This window comes from Natrix helvetica (genome assembly GCF_964273705.1).
Source record: "Natrix helvetica genome assembly, chromosome: 1".
Taxonomy (NCBI): domain Eukaryota; kingdom Metazoa; phylum Chordata; class Lepidosauria; order Squamata; family Natricidae; genus Natrix; species Natrix helvetica.
In genome coordinates, this window is record NC_138548.1 from 12,599,802 (window position 1) to 12,617,872 (window position 18,071).

The 18,071-nt window shown below is 45.6% G+C and overlaps 1 protein-coding gene across 7 annotated transcripts in view; it reads right to left on the reverse strand.

The window, feature by feature from the left end:
- The window catches only part of LOC309394901 (amyloid-beta A4 precursor protein-binding family A member 3-like), a 31,428-nt gene extending 16,717 nt beyond the window's left edge, over positions 1–14,711 (reverse strand). For 2 of the 7 annotated variants that reach the window (XR_014175823.1, XM_081958579.1), the window contains exons 1-4: positions 14,467–14,710; positions 8,798–9,152; positions 5,418–6,258; positions 1,427–1,466 (exon numbers count right to left, since the gene is read on the reverse strand). Coding sequence is in view for 6 of the 7 variants with exons in the window: in XM_081958579.1 (XP_081814705.1) it covers positions 1,427–1,466; positions 5,418–6,258; positions 8,798–9,111 (1,195 nt within the window). In the remaining variant the exon portion in view is untranslated. Of the gene's footprint in view, positions 1–1,426; positions 1,467–5,417; positions 6,259–8,797; positions 9,153–12,988; positions 13,110–13,210; positions 13,368–14,466 lie in introns of those variants that run through there. The other 5 variants (XM_081958581.1, XM_081958583.1, XM_081958580.1 and 2 more) reach the window with 5 other exon arrangements.
- Between the last annotated feature and the right edge of the window lie 3,360 nt (positions 14,712–18,071).

The following is an 18,071-nucleotide window of genomic DNA, read 5'->3' on the forward strand; positions in this document are numbered from 1 at the left end:
CGCATGCATACTTACTGCCCGCGACACTCTGCAACGCTCCAGCTGCTCGGTGGAGCATTGCACAGGCACCGTACGCTCCGTGCGCGTAAGCCCCAATCGGCTCAAATACAGGTAAGGAGGGCGGGCAGGCGGACCTTCCAGAACACCGTACCAGAACAGTACCTGGTGCTCCCAGCAGGCACCGGTACACCCGTACCGGGGCGTACCGGTCGTATCCCACTACTTATTGTGATAGAAATACCTCCAAATTCCATAGAGAACCTCTATGGCTGGGGAGGAATTAGAACCCGAGTCTCTTTGCTGTTCATCCAATACCTTACTTGCTACACCTGACTGGCTCTTGGACTGAAAGGGAGGGACTGGGCCAAATTCAGCCAATGAGTTTCTATAGCTAAGGAGGGACTAGTGTCCAGATCTCCTCACTCTTAATCTGTCTCCTTCAACACTTCACCTCATTGGCTCTTGGACTGAGAGGGAGGGACTAGCCCAAAGTTAACCAATGACTTCTGTAGCTGAACAGGAATTAGAACCAGGGTCTCCCATGCTCTAGTCCAGGGGTCACCAGCCTTTTGGACCTCAGGAACCACTAAATTCATAATTTTAAATCCTGCAGACCACTAATATGATCTGCCTAATGGGTGGGCATGGCAAGGTGGTCATGTGACTGGGTGGACGGGGCCAACTTGATGTCACTCACATCAAGGAGCGCCTTGGCAGCCTCTACTCACCACTCCTCGCCTGCCCACCCGGGCTCCTTAGGGCCCCAACAGGAAGCAGTTGCTGGAGCTAAGCAGCCACCATGAGAAAGAGTTGGCAAAACAGCTCAGTTCAAATTGGATCTGACTGAGGAGGAGGCTCAGCAGAAGCACCTCACTGAGGGCTACGAACATAGGCTTTCTAAGCAGAGGGAAGACCTGCGGGAGTGCAAGGCCAGGTACCGGTGCCTGGAGGCTCAGTGGGCTGAGATGGTCAGCCAGTTCCAGGCCATGATGCAGTCCCACTGGAACAAGGCCCTCCGGCTCTTCGCCACCAGCGGCACTTCCCTCCAGCCTTTGCCCAAAGCACCGCACCAGGAGGCCGAAGCAGACCCCAAGTTGGAATTTCTGCCCCCCTCTGACCCACACAAAAAGACCCCGAAGGGGGAGACTCTCTGCAGCAACACAAATGTTCATTGCACATATCCAGCCCAGGGGGCATAGTCTGAGGACTCTAATTTAGTGCACTATAAAAAATGCAAATAATTTTTCTGCAAACCACCAAAATTTTCTCGAGGATCACCAGTGGTCCACGGACCACCGATTGGTGACCACTGCTCTAGCCCACCTCGTTCTCCAGTACATCTGATTGGCTCTTTGGTCTCAGAGAGGGGGAGGGGCTGGCCCAAAGTTCACATGACATAATAAATCCATCAAAAGTCTTCACTTACCATCTTTATAAGGTGGGAAAGATGACACATTGCCTTTATTCTGTTAAAGAAAGAGGAAAGGGGAAAAAGAATTGGCTTTGTAAAGCCGGGGAGGAGATCTTAATTATTTATGTATGACATTTATCTGACCACCTGAAACCAACTAGACTCTAGGTAGCTTATAACATTACCTACTAAAAACAGGATACAAAATCAGAATAAAATGACTTTACTAACTAACCTCAAAGGCTAAAAATCGAGAATTATAGAAATCAATCCAATGAATCCCCTTCAAACTCTGGATACCTAATACATGTATTTTGTTTTAGAAATTTTTATGCAAGCCAGTGGTGGTATTCAAGATTTTTTACTACCGGTTCTGTGGGCGTGGCTTGGTGGGCGTGGCAGGGGAAGGATACTGCAAAATCCCCATTTCCTCCCAATCAGCTGGGACCTGGGAGGCAGAGAATAGATGGGGGCGGGGCCAGTCAGAGGTGGTATTTGCTGGTTCTGGAGGAACTACTAAAAATTTCCGCTACCGGTTCTCCAGAACGGGTCAGAACCTGCTGAATACCTCTAAGCATCTTTTGCTATAAAGCTAGATAAACCTTGATTCCTGGTGTCAGCATCCATGCTGTTTTCGGGATACTTCCCCCTGCCTTTTTCTGATTTTTTTTTTAAAAACTTCCCAGTCTAGCCAAGAGCACTGGAATTTTTTAGGGGATTCTTCTCATTAAAGTATAAATCAGGCCCAATCCTGATTAGCATCTGGGATTAGTCAAGGTTAGCTATGTACTAATCATTTTATCGCAAGCACATCGCAATGACTTTGCACAACTGGTGCAAACTATATACTTTATGTTGTTGTGTCATGTTGTTGCAATGCACACCTGATATCACTGGGGTTTTTCCCGTAAGGCGATCAATCTAACCAGAAGGCAGTTTATATTAAACTTCTGGAGACCAACTCCAAAATTATTTGGTTTGTGGCAGGATGTAATGAATGTATAAAATTATTAAATTGGTACCTTTCAGCTATTGTGCATAATCCTTAACCTAGGACTGCTAATTGCGCAGATAAGAGAAAGTGGGAAGGCAAAGATGCCGCTAAAATAGGTAGCCCTCAAATTATGACCACAACTGGGCCCAAAATTTATATTGCTAAGTGGAAACATTTGTTAAGTGAGCTTGCCCCACTTTACGACTTTTCTTGCCACAGTTGTTGAGTGAATTATTGCATTTGTTAAGTTAGTATAAGTATAATCTTTGTCATCGTACTTAAATTGTACATAAATACGATGACATTAGTAACAGGATTATTAAGTGAATCTGGATTCCCCATGGACATGGCTTATCAGAAGGTCAAAAAGGTGATCCCATGACCCCGGGACCCTGCAGCTCTCATAAATATGAACCACTTGCCAAGCATCTGAATTGTGATCAAGGGCCCAGGAGGATGCTCAACTGTCGTGTAAAAACAGTCGTAACTCAGTTTTAATACCACTTTATAATGCCTTGGTAAGGCCACACTTGGAATACTGCATTCAGTTTTGGTCACCACGATGTAAAAAAGATGTGGAGACTCTAGAAAGAGTGCAGAGAAGAGCAACCAAGAGGATTAGGGGACTGGAGGCTAAAACATATGAAGAACGGTTGCAGGAACTGGGTATGTCTAGTTTAATGAAAAGAAGGACTAGGGGAGACATGATAGCAGTCTTCCAATACCTCAGGGGCTGCCACAAAGAAGAGGGAGTCAAGTTATTCTCTAAAGCACCTGAGGGTAGAAGAAGAAGCAATGGGTGGAAACTAATCAAGGAGAGAAGCAACTTAGAACTGAGGAGAAATTTCCTGACAGTTAGAACAATTAATCAGTGGAACAGCTTGCCTCCAGAAGTTGTGAATGCCCCAACACTGGAAGTCTTTAAGAAGATGTTGGATAGCCATTTGTCTGAAACCGTATAGGGTTTCCTGCCTAGGCAGGGGGTTGGAGTAGAAGGCCTCCAAGGTCCCTTCCAACTCTGTAATTCTATTCTATTCTATTTGGTTTTTTCAGGGCCATTACTAACTGAACTGTTGCAAATCAAGGACTACCTATATTTGAACTGCAGCTCAATCAATCCGTCTCATGATGTCTACATCCAAAGGTCCCAGAGGTGGGTTGCTCTCGGTTTGGCCCGGATTGGGCGAACAGGTAGTGGTGCCAACGGGGGGCTCCGCCCACCCACCCAAACGCTTCTGCGCATGCGAAGCATCATGCGCAAGCATGCGTGGGCGCACCAGCGAACGGTAGTAAAAAAAATGGAAACCCACCACTGATATATACAGAGAGTCCTTGCTTTGCGATCGTCGCTTAGCCACCATGAAGTTATGATGGACCGCCTTCAACCAGATTCCGAAGTTCTGAGACCCACCCACAGTCACATGACTGAATGTCAGGCATTCAGCAATTGGCCCACATTTATGGCCATTTATAATGTTCCATAGTCACATGATGGAAGTTTATAATGGTTTTGCCCCAAACCATCATTTTTGTTTTTCAGAAAAAACAGGCCCCTAGTGAACCATTGGCCATAAAATCAGGTCGTTCACAAAGGTCACTTGATCTATGACCACCATGACTTATGTCCATGATAGGCAGTCTCCATTATAGTCGTAAGTCGAGAACTACCTAAATGAAGTTTTCATTTTCCTGTCTTTACTCCATAATTGTTTTAACATTGAACGTTCAATGTAACTAAAGGCCGTCGCTTTGTAAAATGGGCCAGCTATGATTTACTTCACGGGTGGACAATTAATTTTCTCAAGAAGACACCTAGGAAACTGGGGCTGATGTGGAAAGCCGTCACTGCTACCCCCACCGTCCTGACCCTGATTCCACCCCAACCCTGTGACTGCCCTGCTTCCTTTGCTATGGATTGGACGACAGCCTGCATGCCCCGCGTTGTCAGGATTCCAAATAGCATCCAAAAGTAAATCAGAATCCAAGGCAAAGCATTGCTCAAAGTTCCAATTTATTAAGAGAGCCATGTTGGCACATCTGGGAAAACCTGAATCTGAAAGCTTCCCGGTTTTCCCCACCCAGTTGAAAGTTCAAGATCTTGCCCCCACACCCACCAGCCCATCACATGGTCCAATCTCCCACTGCCATGCTGGCAGCTTCCACCCATCCAGTTCCAGGTGCAGAGGTGCAGAGACAAAGGATGACCTTGGCTTTCTAGAAAGAATTCTGTTATGGCTACATAGCATCTACTCCGTACAATCCCCCCCTCCCATCTTCCCACAACAGAAAAGACATAGTAGAATAATAGAAAGTGTTCAAAGAAGAATATGACTGCAGGCCTGACACACGTACTGTAAAATGCCCACATCTGATTTAATTCCTATTCCTGTATAACTATTCAATTAAGTCAGGGGTGTCCAAACTTGGGAACTTTAAGACTTGTGGACTTCAACTCCCAGAATTCCCCAGCCAGCCATGCTGGCTGGGGAATTCTGGGAGTTGAAGTCCACAAGTCTTAAAGTTCCCAAGTTTGGACACCCCTGAATTAAGTGGTGGTGGTGGCCTAGAGGTGGAGCTCTCGCCTTACAATAATGAGGCTGTGAGTTCGACCCTAGGTAAAGGCAGATACTTCTCTCTCTGGGCACATTGAGAATATATCTGCTGAATATAACTCTGGATTGGCGACAGGAAGGAGATCCGGCCAGTCATCAATCAGCTCCATTCAGTTGTCCACCCCACCAGGGATTAAGGGGTCATTCAAAGAAGATGATGACGACTGTCGACAGGACTCACACAACAAAGAACAAACTAAGAACAAACCAAGGGAACCTGGTTTACAACGATTTCATCACCCCCATCAATGCAAACCAAGCTTGATTAAACAAGCCAGCAGCGTTTGCACATGGTACTCAGCCATCAACCATGGTTTGCAACAACCCACCCGGTGCTAAGTCAAAAAAGTCATGATGACTTCCAGAGCAATGTGTGAACACTGCCCTGCAAGATACTCACCACTGGATCGGAGGGGGGTGAGGAATCCTCCATGCGGTTCACGGCAGGCTCCCCCACTGGATTTGGGGAACCTCCCCAGCTGCGGGCCTCCAAGTTGGAGTCAGACGAGGCAGCTGCTTCCAAGCCAGTGGATTCTTTTAGGAGCCTCGATCTGGGCCTACGTCCTTTCCTTCTTCTCTCTTCCAGATCATCACAGGCAGATTCTGGAGGGACTTTCCCTGGGACCACAGCTCTTCCTTCCACTTCCATTTTCTGACAGCCAGTCATCACATCTGAGTGGGCCAGGGCTACCCGGTCCTCCTCCTCCTCCTCCTCCTCCATGCCCCCTTCGTAATGGAGGAGACTGAGCAGGTTCTCCTGGTTGGCTTCTGAGGAAAGCAACTCCCCACTTCTCTGTCCCTGGACAGATCTCAGGAGGTGCTGAGCGGCTGCCCGAAGGCCCTGCCCTGTGGCCACATGGAGTAGAGAAGGGGCACATTTGTCTGGAGGTCCCTGGAGGTCCTCAGGATGCTCAAGGAGGGGTCGCCTGTCTCCATCTCCTAACCTGTGGCTTTCCTCGCCGTCCGAGGCAGCCAAGAGGTCCTCTTCAGAAGTGGGCAGCTTGTCGTGGAAGCCAGGGTTAAGTCTCTGCAGTCGGGCAAAAAGCTTTAAGAACTCGGCCTGGTCAGGCTCTGGAATCACCTCTTCCTCATCCTTCTCCTCTACCTCCTTCGGAATTTCACCCTGGTCAATAGGGGTCTTGAAGTTGCTCTCTATCTCGGAGGAGACCTGGTCTGGTTTGGGTGTCCAGCATATGTTCTCTTCCTGAGCTGAAGCTTTGGCACCCTCCTCCATACCGTTCCTGTTGAGGAAACCCAAACTTTTAACGTTTCTTCAAGTGACAACAGAGGCTGCCTGCCCCAAGAATGGAAGTCAATGCCAAATATATACATATTCTGTTCTGACCCCCCTCTCCACGCCTGTGAAGAAACCAGAACACAGGCTTGGCTGTTTGCCACTATTTAATTTGCCGAGATAAATTTGTCTGAGGGCCTAGACAACTCACGTTCAAGAAAAACAACCCAGATAGTCCCAAGAGCAGACACGGCTAGAATACATGGATTTTCTTCACTGCTAATTCGAATGGTTGTTTCCTGCAAATGTCCCCTCCCAACACCTCACCTATAAGCTCTCTTGGGAGGGGCCAATCCACAACCACCTGTGCTGAATCATTTTCTGTGAGTCTGCCTATGTAGTTGCTGCTTCCGTTTCTCAGCCCTTCTCAATCTAACATCAGGGACAAACTGCCTTTGATCCTCCCCACTGCTCCATGCCTCAGGCGCCTCCTGGTGGCCAACCAGCCCCTCTGGTCCCTGCTCTGAATCTGAACCCTGCACAGAGTCCTCCACATCGTCCAGGGCAGATTCAAATGATCCCTCGCTATCCGAGTCCATCTGCAGCTCAACCGGGTCCTGCTGGGCCACAACGTATTCATATATGTATATATTTTGCATTTTATATATGTATAAAATATATACATAAATCATGGGTGCTTCATCACTGGAGGTTTTTAAGAAGAGACTGCACAACCACTTGTTTGAAATGGTATAGGGCAGTGCTGGCGAACCTTTTCGACACCGAGTGCCGAAAAGAGAGTGCATGCATCAGAGCACCGCAAACCGGAAGGGAAGATAAGCAGCACACATGCATAAGCTGTTAACTTCCACTTCCGGCATGCGCATGTGCCCTGGCCACTGGGTCTTCTGGTTTCTGGTGCACATGCGAGCGCAAAAACCAGCTGGCTGCTGCGCAAGTATACACCATACACCGGAAAGCCAGGAGTCGGATGCGCGCATGCACACCAGGATGCTGCTCCAGTTTCTGGCGTTACCGCACGTGTGAAAACCAGCTGGCTGGCGTGCCCCGGGACCCAAAAGAGCAAATGGCGATGGCTCACCTGCCCAGATCGATGGCTCTGTGTGCCACTTCCAGCACGTGTGGCATAGGTTCGCTATCATGGGTATAGGGCAGGGGTGGGTTCCTGCCAGTTCTAACCTCTTCTATAGAAGAGGTTCCACAAATCTACAGTGTCGTTTAGAACCGGTTCCAGCTCCCTCCCTCTGCCCGTCCACACATCATCAAAATGAAGAGCGAGAGGAGGAATTCTGGGAGTTGAAGTCCACAAGTCTTAAAGCTCTCAAATTTAAACACCCCTGGAGTTTTTTTTTTTCTAAAGGGTTAGGGGTGCAAAGGTCTTGTAACTTGACAGCTTTAAGACTTGCACACTTCAATGCCAGAGTTCCTGAGCCAACATGACTGGAGGAGGAATTCTGGGAGTTGAAGTCCACAAGTCTTAAAGCTGTCAAGTTTGAACACCCCTGGGGGGGGTTTCTAAAGGGTTAGGGGTGCGAGGGTCTCGTAACTTGACAGCTTTAAGACTTGCGTGCTTCAAATGCCAGAGTTTCTGAGCCAACATTTTGGTTGCTAAACAAGAGCGTTTGTTAAGTGAGTTTCACCACATTTTACAAGTTTGAAACCCACCACTGGTATAGGGTCTGCTGCTAGAGCAGGGGGCTGGACTAGAAGACCTCCAAGGTGGCCTTCCAGCTCTATTCTATCTCATCGAGTCATAATTTGCCCTAACTATGCTTTGTTGGACCAGCTGCAGTGGTTGTTTGCACAAAGCTCTGAGCCACAGTGAGCAATTTAAAAGATCAACGTTGGGGGAGCTCCTTCTCATTGCTAGAAATGAAGAGACATAGTTTCTCCCATTTCTGAAGCAAGAAATATATAAGACGCATTTACGTTGTCCAATTGTCAAACTCTGTGTACTAGAGATGTGTGCGTGTGTCTACCCATCCATCCGTCTAACCATCCCAGCGATCCGCAACTCCTAGTCCGCAGTCTAGTGCTGGGCCGCAGCCCGTTTGGAACCAGGCCACGGAAGGGGTGGGTGAGCGCAGGTGAGACACTGCACTTGTGAAAGCCGCGTATGCCCATGAAATCGTCTCCTCCTCCCTGCCACCGCCTCCACCGGTCCATTGAGCGGAAATATTGGAGACCGCTGATCCATCCCATTTCTACATTCTAGCGGGTGACATGCTCTGAAGTTCGCTACTGGCTTGCTTCTCGCGCACATGGGTGCCAAACGTGCGCTTTGCGCGTAGGCACACCCGCAGGCACTAAGAAGCCTTTTCTGAATCTGCAACGGTAAGTAGAACAGCAGGGGGGGGGGGAAACAGCTGTGCCGCACGATTTACATTCGCTAGGAAACAGCATTTCCTGCTTTCTAGCAAATATCAATCGCACGGCACAGCTGACTTGAACCGGTAGCATTTCACCCCTGAGGAAGGTATAGATAAGTAATAAATAAAATGTGAAAGAGAAGGGAGACTTTTTACCTGGAGATCTCAGGATCCAAAGAAGTGGTATCTTCTGGTTCGAAGCATCTTTCGGAGTCCCCATCCCCATCCAAGCTAATCCTGATCTCTTCAGCTCCGGGGTAGCAGGGTCCTGAATCCAGATCTGGAAGCTCCGGGATAACTTGGTTGTCACCAGGAAAAGTGGGCAGTTGTTGGATAGTGGAAGCATCTTCTCCAAAATCAACAGGCGCCTCGATCTCATTTCCCAAATCTGTGGGGGGAGGCACTAGAGATTCCGAGGGGTTCCCGAACCCCTCAGTTGCATCTTTCTTAACCTCCATGCCACTGTCCATCGTGATCACTCCTCCAGGTCGCGACAACGAATCATCCTACACTTGGAAACAAAATGGCAGTATATGTAAACTTGGACTCAGGTAGAGTCAGGAGTTTCAGCTTCAATCCTTTTCTCACAAGGCATCACTTCCAGGGGCGGGGAGGGGGGCGGGGGGGGGAGAGAAATCAGCCGTTCTTCTGAATGCATGGTGGGGCAGGACTCAGGGTAGTTAAGTACAGGGAGTCCTCAACTTATTCAGCCCCAAATGTCTGTTGCTAAGTGAAACATTTGTTAAGTTCATCCCGTTTTACAGCCTGTCTTGCCACAGTTGTTAAGTTGGATCACTGTAATTGTTAAATAAGTCAAATTGTTGTAAAGTGAATCTGGCTTTCCCATTGACTTTCTGTGAGAAAAAAAAGGTTCACCAGCCATTTTTTTCAGTGCTGCCGTAAGTTTAAGTAGTCACTAAATGAACTGTTGTAAATCGAGGACTTCCTGCATTTCAAGGGAGGGGCTTAAACGCCTCAGATAAGAGATCACAGGAACGGATCGATGAGGCAGGATATTTCTGAACATAGTTTAGGGTTCTGTAGACAGAACATTAAACCCATACCCAGGAATAATTTATTTCACCAATCTGGGAAAAAGCATGAGAGTTTGTCACATTAAAAGGTTTGTATCATCATTAGGGGAGGTGGTGGCTGAGTGGCTAAGACACTGAGTGGCTAAGACACTCAGAGGTTCGAATCCCTAGCGCCGTGTAACAGAGTGAGCTCCCGTTACTTGTCCCAGCTTCTGCCAACCTAGCAGTTCAAAAGCACGTAAAAAATGCAAGTAGAAAAAATAGGGACCACCTTTGGTGGGAAGGGAACAGCGTTCTGTGCGCCTTCGGCATTTAGTCATGCTGGCCACATGACCACGGAGACATCTTCGGACAGCGCTGGCTCTTCGGCTTTGAAACAGAGATGAGCACCACCCTCCTAGAGTCGGGAACGACTAGTACATATGTGCGGGGAAAACTTTTATCATTAGGAAGACATGAGGATAAGCCAGGACTGTCAAACTGGTGGCCCGTAGGCCAGATACGTCATAAGCAGGCCACAGCCACCCTGGTTCCGCAGAGGCAAAAAATGTCGCGATTCGTCACAATAGGTCACGTGGCACGATTGAGTTTGATACCCGTGGGATAAGCCCACATTGATGCAGAAACCCCCAAATGCAGGCCACCCCCAGGTTAAGACTTAAGGAGAATTTCTAACTATAAACGGGCTGCCTATTAGAGCTGGACTTAGTGACCGCTTGAGGTTACAACAGCCCTGAAAAAAGTGACTTATGACCATTTTTCACACGGATGATCGTGGCAGCATCAACCGGGTCACGTGATTTACATTCGGACGCTTGGCAACTGGTTCCCCAGGGAGTTCGTGGGATCCCTTTTTGTGACCTTCCGAAGAGCAAAGTCAATGGGGAAGCCAGATTCATTTAACAACCGTGTTACTAATTAAACAACTGCAGGGATTCCAATTAACAAATGCGGCAAGAAAGTTCGTACAATGGGGCAAACATTCACTTAAAAATTTCTCACTTAGCAACATAAATTCTGGGCTCAATTGTGGTCATAAATCGAGGATTACTAGTAGAGTAATAAATTGTCATAGGATAAATTTTGGAATTCATCTACAAATGTTGGCAGACCATTGAGGATTACCCACAATTTACGGTCACAACTGGGACCAGAATTCCATTGCTAGGTGTTGTTCAATGAATTGTGCTCAATTTTACCTTTTTGCCACAGTTTGTTGAGTGAGCCAGAAGGTCATTAAGTGAATCCACCTTCCCCCATTGACTTTGCTTATCAGAACCAGCTATGAAGATTGCAAATGGAAATCACATGCCCCCGGGACACTGTAATCATCATAAATAAACTTTGGTTGCCCATCACCCAAATTTTAATTATGTGGCCACTGGGATGCTACTACAGAGATAAGAGTGAGGACCGGTGGTAAGTTATTTTTTTTGCCGTGCCACTGTAACTTTGAAAGTAAAGGTTCCCCTCGCACATATGTGCTAGTCGTTCCCAACTCAAGGGAGCAGTGCTCATCTCTGTTTTAAAGCCAGCGCTGTCCGAAGACGACTCCACAGTCATGTGGCCGGCATGACTAAACGCCGAAGGGGCACGGAATGCTGTTACCTTCCCAATAAAGGTGGTTCCTATTTGTCTACTTGCATTTTTACATGCTTTCGAACTGCTAGGTTGGCAGAAGCTGGGACAAGTAACGGGAGCTCGCTCCGTTACGCGGCGCTAGGGATTCGAACCGCCAAACTGCCAAACTTTCTGATCGACAAGCTTAGTGTCCCCACTAAACAAATAGTTGTAAGTCGAGGACTACCTGTACTAAAAATGGCGGATGGCATTCCCTTTTCTCCAGCCAACAAACTGCTGATGCTGCCCCATACTTTCAGAACCAGAGAAGTTGTGTGCTTTTAATATACAGCTTGTTCCTGAAAGCATCGGATGGCTTCAACACTGTGTTCAGCTTGAGGAAGGACAATGTGGTCCGCCGTTTTTAGTAACAGACAGTCCATTTGTACGTACAAATTTGGGTTAAAGCCAAAGTTAGCAACTGGACTCCTTCTTAACCTGTAGCTTAAAGCTGCCAACTCAGCAGAAATTAAGTGCTTGCCCGTGTTCCTAGACTTATTAACAACAGTGTAATCTGATTTTTTTAAAAGGTGAACTCGTAACATTGTGATAGGATAAATTTTGTAATTTATCTACCTATGTATGTATTTGTGTTACAACCCCTGGTATGTCTCCCTTTATTTATTTATCAGCACAAATACAATATATATATATATGTTTTCGTATATATATGTTGTAATTGTACTGATAAATAAAGGGAGACTAGGATAGATCTATTTCGAGCTAATTAGCTCTCATCAGCTAGCCAATACCCTTACTGGGATTAGAACCCGGGCTGTATATATCTTAGGCAGGAGTCTTAACCCTAAGCCACTATCCTAGTCTCCCTTTATTTATTTATCAGTACAATTACAACACAAATATAAAAAGGCAACAGTAAAAATAAAAATATGGTTTTCTGCCTGCATGGTCTTCTGTGATAAGCCGAAGGACAGAAAGAGGGAGTAGTGACCTTCCTCCCATATTTAGTCATACCAGGGGTTGTAACACAAATACATACATACATACATACATACATACATACATACACACACACACACACACACACACACACACACATATATATATATACATATACATATACATATACATATACATATACATATACATATATATATATATATATATAGTCACAACCTCTGGTATGCCCAAACATGGGAGGGAGCATACTGCTTCCCTTTTCTGTATATCGGCTCACCCTAGGAGCCATCCAGGCAGAAAGCCATTTTTTTTATGTTGCCTTGTTACATTTGTGTTGCATTTGTGCTGATAAATAAATAAAGGGAGACTAGTATAGATCTATTTCAAGCTATTTAGCTCTCATCAGCTAGCCATACCCTTACTGGGAGCCCAGGTTCAACTCCCAGTAAGGGTATGACTAGCTGATGAGAGCTAAATAGCTTGAAATAGATCTATACTAGTCTCCCTTTATTTATTTATCAGCACAAATGCAATACACACACACACACACACACGCACACATACATAGTTTGTTCCTAGGAAACAATTTCTAATCCTGACAAAAGTTTGGATTGTGCTAAAATGCAAGCAAACGAAAAAAGGAAATGGAAAATAAAACTACAGTACCATAATGTAATGGGAGGAAGACCCAAAACGTGACATTAAAAAAGCACACACACACACACACACAAAACTCAGCACTAGAAAATATACCATATATATCACGGCCTACCTTACATGCATTTGATTAAGGGCAAGATCCACTAAATGAAACCAGACTTTTTTCTAGGCAAACGCAGATACGATATGTATGCCCTGTTTAAAAACTGGCAAGTTTTACTGCAGTGAGAATTTTCCAGGATATAGAAAATATGGTTGCAACCTTCTTTTGCATGCTTCACTGAGGGAAAAAGATGGATTAAAAACAGGATGGCTACTTGCCAAACAGACATACGTTGACTCAATCTCCAAGGCCATCGTCCTAGGCAAAGTGCACTGAAGCTACACAGCAATTGCGCCAAAAGGTAACAACACACCAAGAAAGTCTGTTCAAAGTCCCAGCCAGCTGAATTCTCCTTCATTCCACCCACTCAATTTTTTTAAAAAAAATTGTCAATCAACATTCCATGGTTATTTGAGCATGCTCAGTCATCTCTGCTTTAAAAGTTGCCTGCCCTGTTTTATTTAGTTTTAAAGAAGTTTTGATTTTAATGCTTTTAATACGAGGGACATTTTTCTCCTGGGCTTCTCAGCGACCCTGTTTTGTAGAAGGAGCAAGGCTTAAAATCCACACTGGGCTGTTTATCAAATGCAGCACATATGCTGCAGAGTAGGAATTTTCATGTGAAGATATTCATAATAGCATCGTCCTTTCAGATCCTTTCACAAAACTTGGTTTCTTAGGATTCTTATGCTGCAGTTTTGTGCTGCATCTGCTTGACAGGATCGATTTAAAAAGCCAGCAACCAATAATCTGGCTGACACTTATTTGCTCCCAAATAGGCAGGAAATTATGCAATGCCTGCTTTTTTAAACACAAAGGAGATATATACAGTGTGGTTTGGTTGCTGAAGAAAAGTGCCATATAACTGATTTGCTGCGGCGGCTAAAGATTCAGCAAGTCTTAGCTGCGGAAATGCAGTGATCCCAAATTAAATTTAAAAGAGGGAAAAGAAAACAGCTATGCCAAACATGAAGTATGGTTTTTTTCCCCTCCACCTTACAGGACAGATAAATTCTTAGCATGTTTACTTGAAAGAAAATCTCTAGGTTTAAAGCCCTCTCAATACTCAAGTCTTCTGCACAAATTATTCTTCATTCTGAATTTATTTTCCACTTTTGTTCGGTGTGATATTTCTTTCACTCCCCTTTGATGTCATTGTCTACCTGACGCTCTTCTCTTTTAAACTTTATGTTTTCATCTCTCTCTCACTCACTCCCCCCCCTCCATATATAGGAAACTTTATAGATCTCGAAAAGAAATAAGCAATCTTAGGAATTCAAAATTTGCCCCTTTTCAAGAGATTCCCCCCTTTAAAAAGTTCCCCAAGATCTAGCAAGGGGCTTAATTATTTTCCAACAATGTACGTTTTTAAGAGAACAAAACTGAATCTGCACACTGTAGAAAACCTTTTCTCTCCCCCCCTTTTTGGGGGGTGGGTGGACGACTGCAAGAATTAAAACAAAAGCATCCCCTTGGGGCAAACTTACTTCTAAGAAAAGTTTGGCTCTCAAGTTTGAAGAGAAAGATGAGCCCTTTGTGAGTCGCAAGTTCTTCGGAATCCCTTGCGGGCCGGGATCCAACACCCAGCCAGGATGAGGCCAGCAAACTGCGGATTAAAGCTGAACATATATAAAAAAAATATTTAATCACGTATTTGTCTTCCTGGGGTTCGCTCTTGCTCGGCCGCCCGCTCACTCGTTCCCATTGGGCTTGAGCATGTGCTCAGAGAGGATTCTGGGAGGTGTAGTTTTGTCGCGTCAGCAAGGTTTAGCTTTCCAAAGTCAAAGTCTCTCCGCTTACAAATTTGAAAAAGGAGAGACTTTCCCTAGCTTTCATAACGGGAGGATCCAGATTTCTGTGTTACTCAGAAGTCTGCAATTTCTTCACAAAATGGTAGCTTTTTTATTTAAAAAATGCATTTTTATTCCCAAAATGAATGTAGTTGTTGCAGAGTTGAGTCTATTTCCTTTTCAACCTGAAGAATTGGTTTCCTACAAACCAGATCTTACCATCCTGTTTGCTGATGTAATGCAAAACCTTGCTCATGTTTCACCGGTTTTCTTTGTCAAATGAAGCGGAGCCTGGAACAGCATGTGTCTGCTGATCAGGTTGCCTTTTGAAGATGGGGATTGAATTGCCTTTAAAAATCTATGATGCTGTTCCGCTTTTCTGTCACAGTTCCAGAATAAGTAAAATTAGATTCCGAGTGATCTGCTGGTCTCCAGCAACTTAGAATAGAATAGAATAACAGAGTTGGAAGGGACCTTGGAGGTCTTCTAGTCCAATCCCCTGCTCAGGCAGGAAACCCTATACCATTCAGAGAAATGGTTATCCAATCTCTTCTTTACAATTTACAGTGTTGGAGCCTTTACAACTTCTGGAGGCAAGTTGTTCCACTGATTAATTGTCCTATCAGGAAATTTCTCCTTCTTTGTGTTAGGGTGGGTATACCATAAATCTACCAAAAAAATATTTATTTATTAAATTTATTGGCTGCCTATCTTACCACAAGGTAACTCTGGGTGGGTTACAATATAGCTGTTTGCTCAGGGATGTAATCCAGTGTAGTACAAAACCAAAACTTCTCTCATCTTAGTCTAGACCAGTGGTGGGCAATCTTTTTTTCCAACTGAGCCAAATCTCGCCAAAACCACGATTGAAATTTATTTTGAGAGCCACATTTTTAAAACCGAAAATACATAGGATGGTACACTGTTTTTAGTTTCAATAAACTCTGGCATTTGAAACACGCAAGTCTTAAAGCTGTCAAGTTACAAGATCCTTGCATCCCTAACCCTTTAGGGAAAAAAACCCCAGGGTCTTCAAACCTGACAGCTTGAAGACTTGTGGACTTCAGCTCCCAGAATTCCTCCTCCAGTCATGTTGGCTCAGGAACTCTGGCATTGAAGCACGCAAGTCTTAAAGCTGTCAAGGTGCAAAACCCTCGCACCCCCAACCCTCAAGAAAAAAAAACCCAGGGTCTTCAAACCTGACAGCTTGAAGACTTGTGGACTTCAACTCCCAGAATTCTGAGAATTGAAGTCCACCAAGGGCATCAATCATATTAGCCCAGGGATCTGCAAAATTGGCTCTTAAGACTGGTGGACTTCAACTCCCAGAATTCTGAGAATTGAAGTCCACCAGTCTTAAAACAGCCAACTTTGCAGACCTCTGTGTTAGCCCAAAGCCTGGCGCTGGGCGGGCCTTGCTCCCCCATTGGTGGAGCCCCAAGAAGCGAGGAGGGAGAAAAAGAGACGGAGGCCAAGGAGCTTCCCCCCCCGCCCCCTCCCAGCAAAAATCTAACCGGGGAGCCGGGCGGGCAGTAGCAAATTAGCCGATCACGCCGCGTGGGCAGTAGCAAATTAAGTAGCCCCTTTCCCTTTTTTCTTTTCGACCCACAATGATTAGGGAGGATCCTGAAGTCGGGCGGGGACGAGAAGCGAGGAGGCAGAAAAAGAAACGGAGGCTAAGGAGCTTCCCCCCGCCCCCTCCCAGCAACGGGCCGGTTAGATTTTTGCTGGGAGGGGGCGGGGGGGAAGCTCCTTAGCCTCCATTTCTTTTTCTGCCTCCTCGCTTCTCGTCCCCACACGACTTCAGGATCCTCCCTAATCATTGTGGGTCGAAAAGAAAAAAGGGAAAGGGGCACTTGTTTTGAAGTGCCCGAGAGGAGGGAGGGGAGCGGGCGCCCGGCACACAGAAGAGCCGCATTAAAATGTGTAAAGAGCCGCATGTGGCTCGCGAGCCGTGCCTTGCCGACCACTGGTCTAGACTAAGATAGATGGATGGATGGATGGATGGATGGAAGCAAAGGAAGGAAGAAAGGAAGAAGGAAGGAAGGCTCAAGCACAGCAAATTTTCTCTCATAGAGCTTTGCTATTTGATCAGGGATTCTGTTGTGGTCTGCCAGAGGCCAGTGGACCAGCAGATTCGGACAGTGAGGAGGTTGGGGAGGAACCTGGGACAGTCCTGGAGTTGGGGAAGGCTCTGAGGAGGGCTCTGTATCGGAGGCAGAGAGGGGGCAAGGGCCGTCTGACAGTTATCAGCTGCCTTCAGAGTCAGATATCAGTGGGGCAGAAGAACAGCTTGTTCCCAGTGTGCGCATGCACAGAGTTGCCAGACAAAGGGAACAACTAAAGACCAAGGACTGATGGGAGTAAGGCCACAGGTGGATGGCTCTCTGTGTGTATGTTTGTTTGTGTGTATGTTCCAGCAACAATTTCAACCAAACTTGGTACACAGATGACTTACTCTCTGAAAACAAATACTGTTGGGGTAAGACACCCCTAACACCCCTCGGGGTGTATGTTCTGTTAAGATACAGCCTGTTGTGCCCTAAAATGGATTCTACTGTACAGCGCACTGTAGTTGCCATGGTAATGGCTTCACAGTACTCCACAAGGGGGCTCCCTCTGGTAATGGGGAAAATCCAACATTAGAAATTACGTTTGGTCCAGACATTTCCCCCCTATACATAAATAATCAGGCAACACCAGGTTATCGGCTAGCATATTATAACGTCCTACTGATTACGAGGGATGTGCGCTATAATATAACAGCTTCTGCCAGCCAACATAATTTTTAAAATCAGCAATCTTAAATGAGTGGGTTCTAACCTAGAATAAATGTCCAGGTATGTTGATGTCAACCCACAAATTATTCTTTGTTGACTGGGGACTGGAAATTCCACATACTTTATTTGGAAATTGTCCAAGTTCCCTAGGAACTGAGTTGGTTGAAATTGTTCGAGGTGTTCTAGAGTATTACAGTAAGTACTACAGTACTAATAAAGTTTATCTACAATCATTGACCGGTCAGATGTGACATACTCAAAAACATTTAAAACCCATAAAATCAGAAATAAAAATAGCTGAATTACTCAGGATTGGGTGTAGTTATTTTTGTAGTGAAGAGGGATTAATTTGAGCTGTATATGTTTTCATCTTTGCATAGGATTGAGCTGTACACTAAATAGCTCTTGGAACACAGACATTCTATTTTAAACTCATCTAAGATATAGTGAACTTTTAAAAAATAATGTACAGACTGACTATCATGAAAAATCAAAATATTCTATGAGGGAAGGAAAAGAACT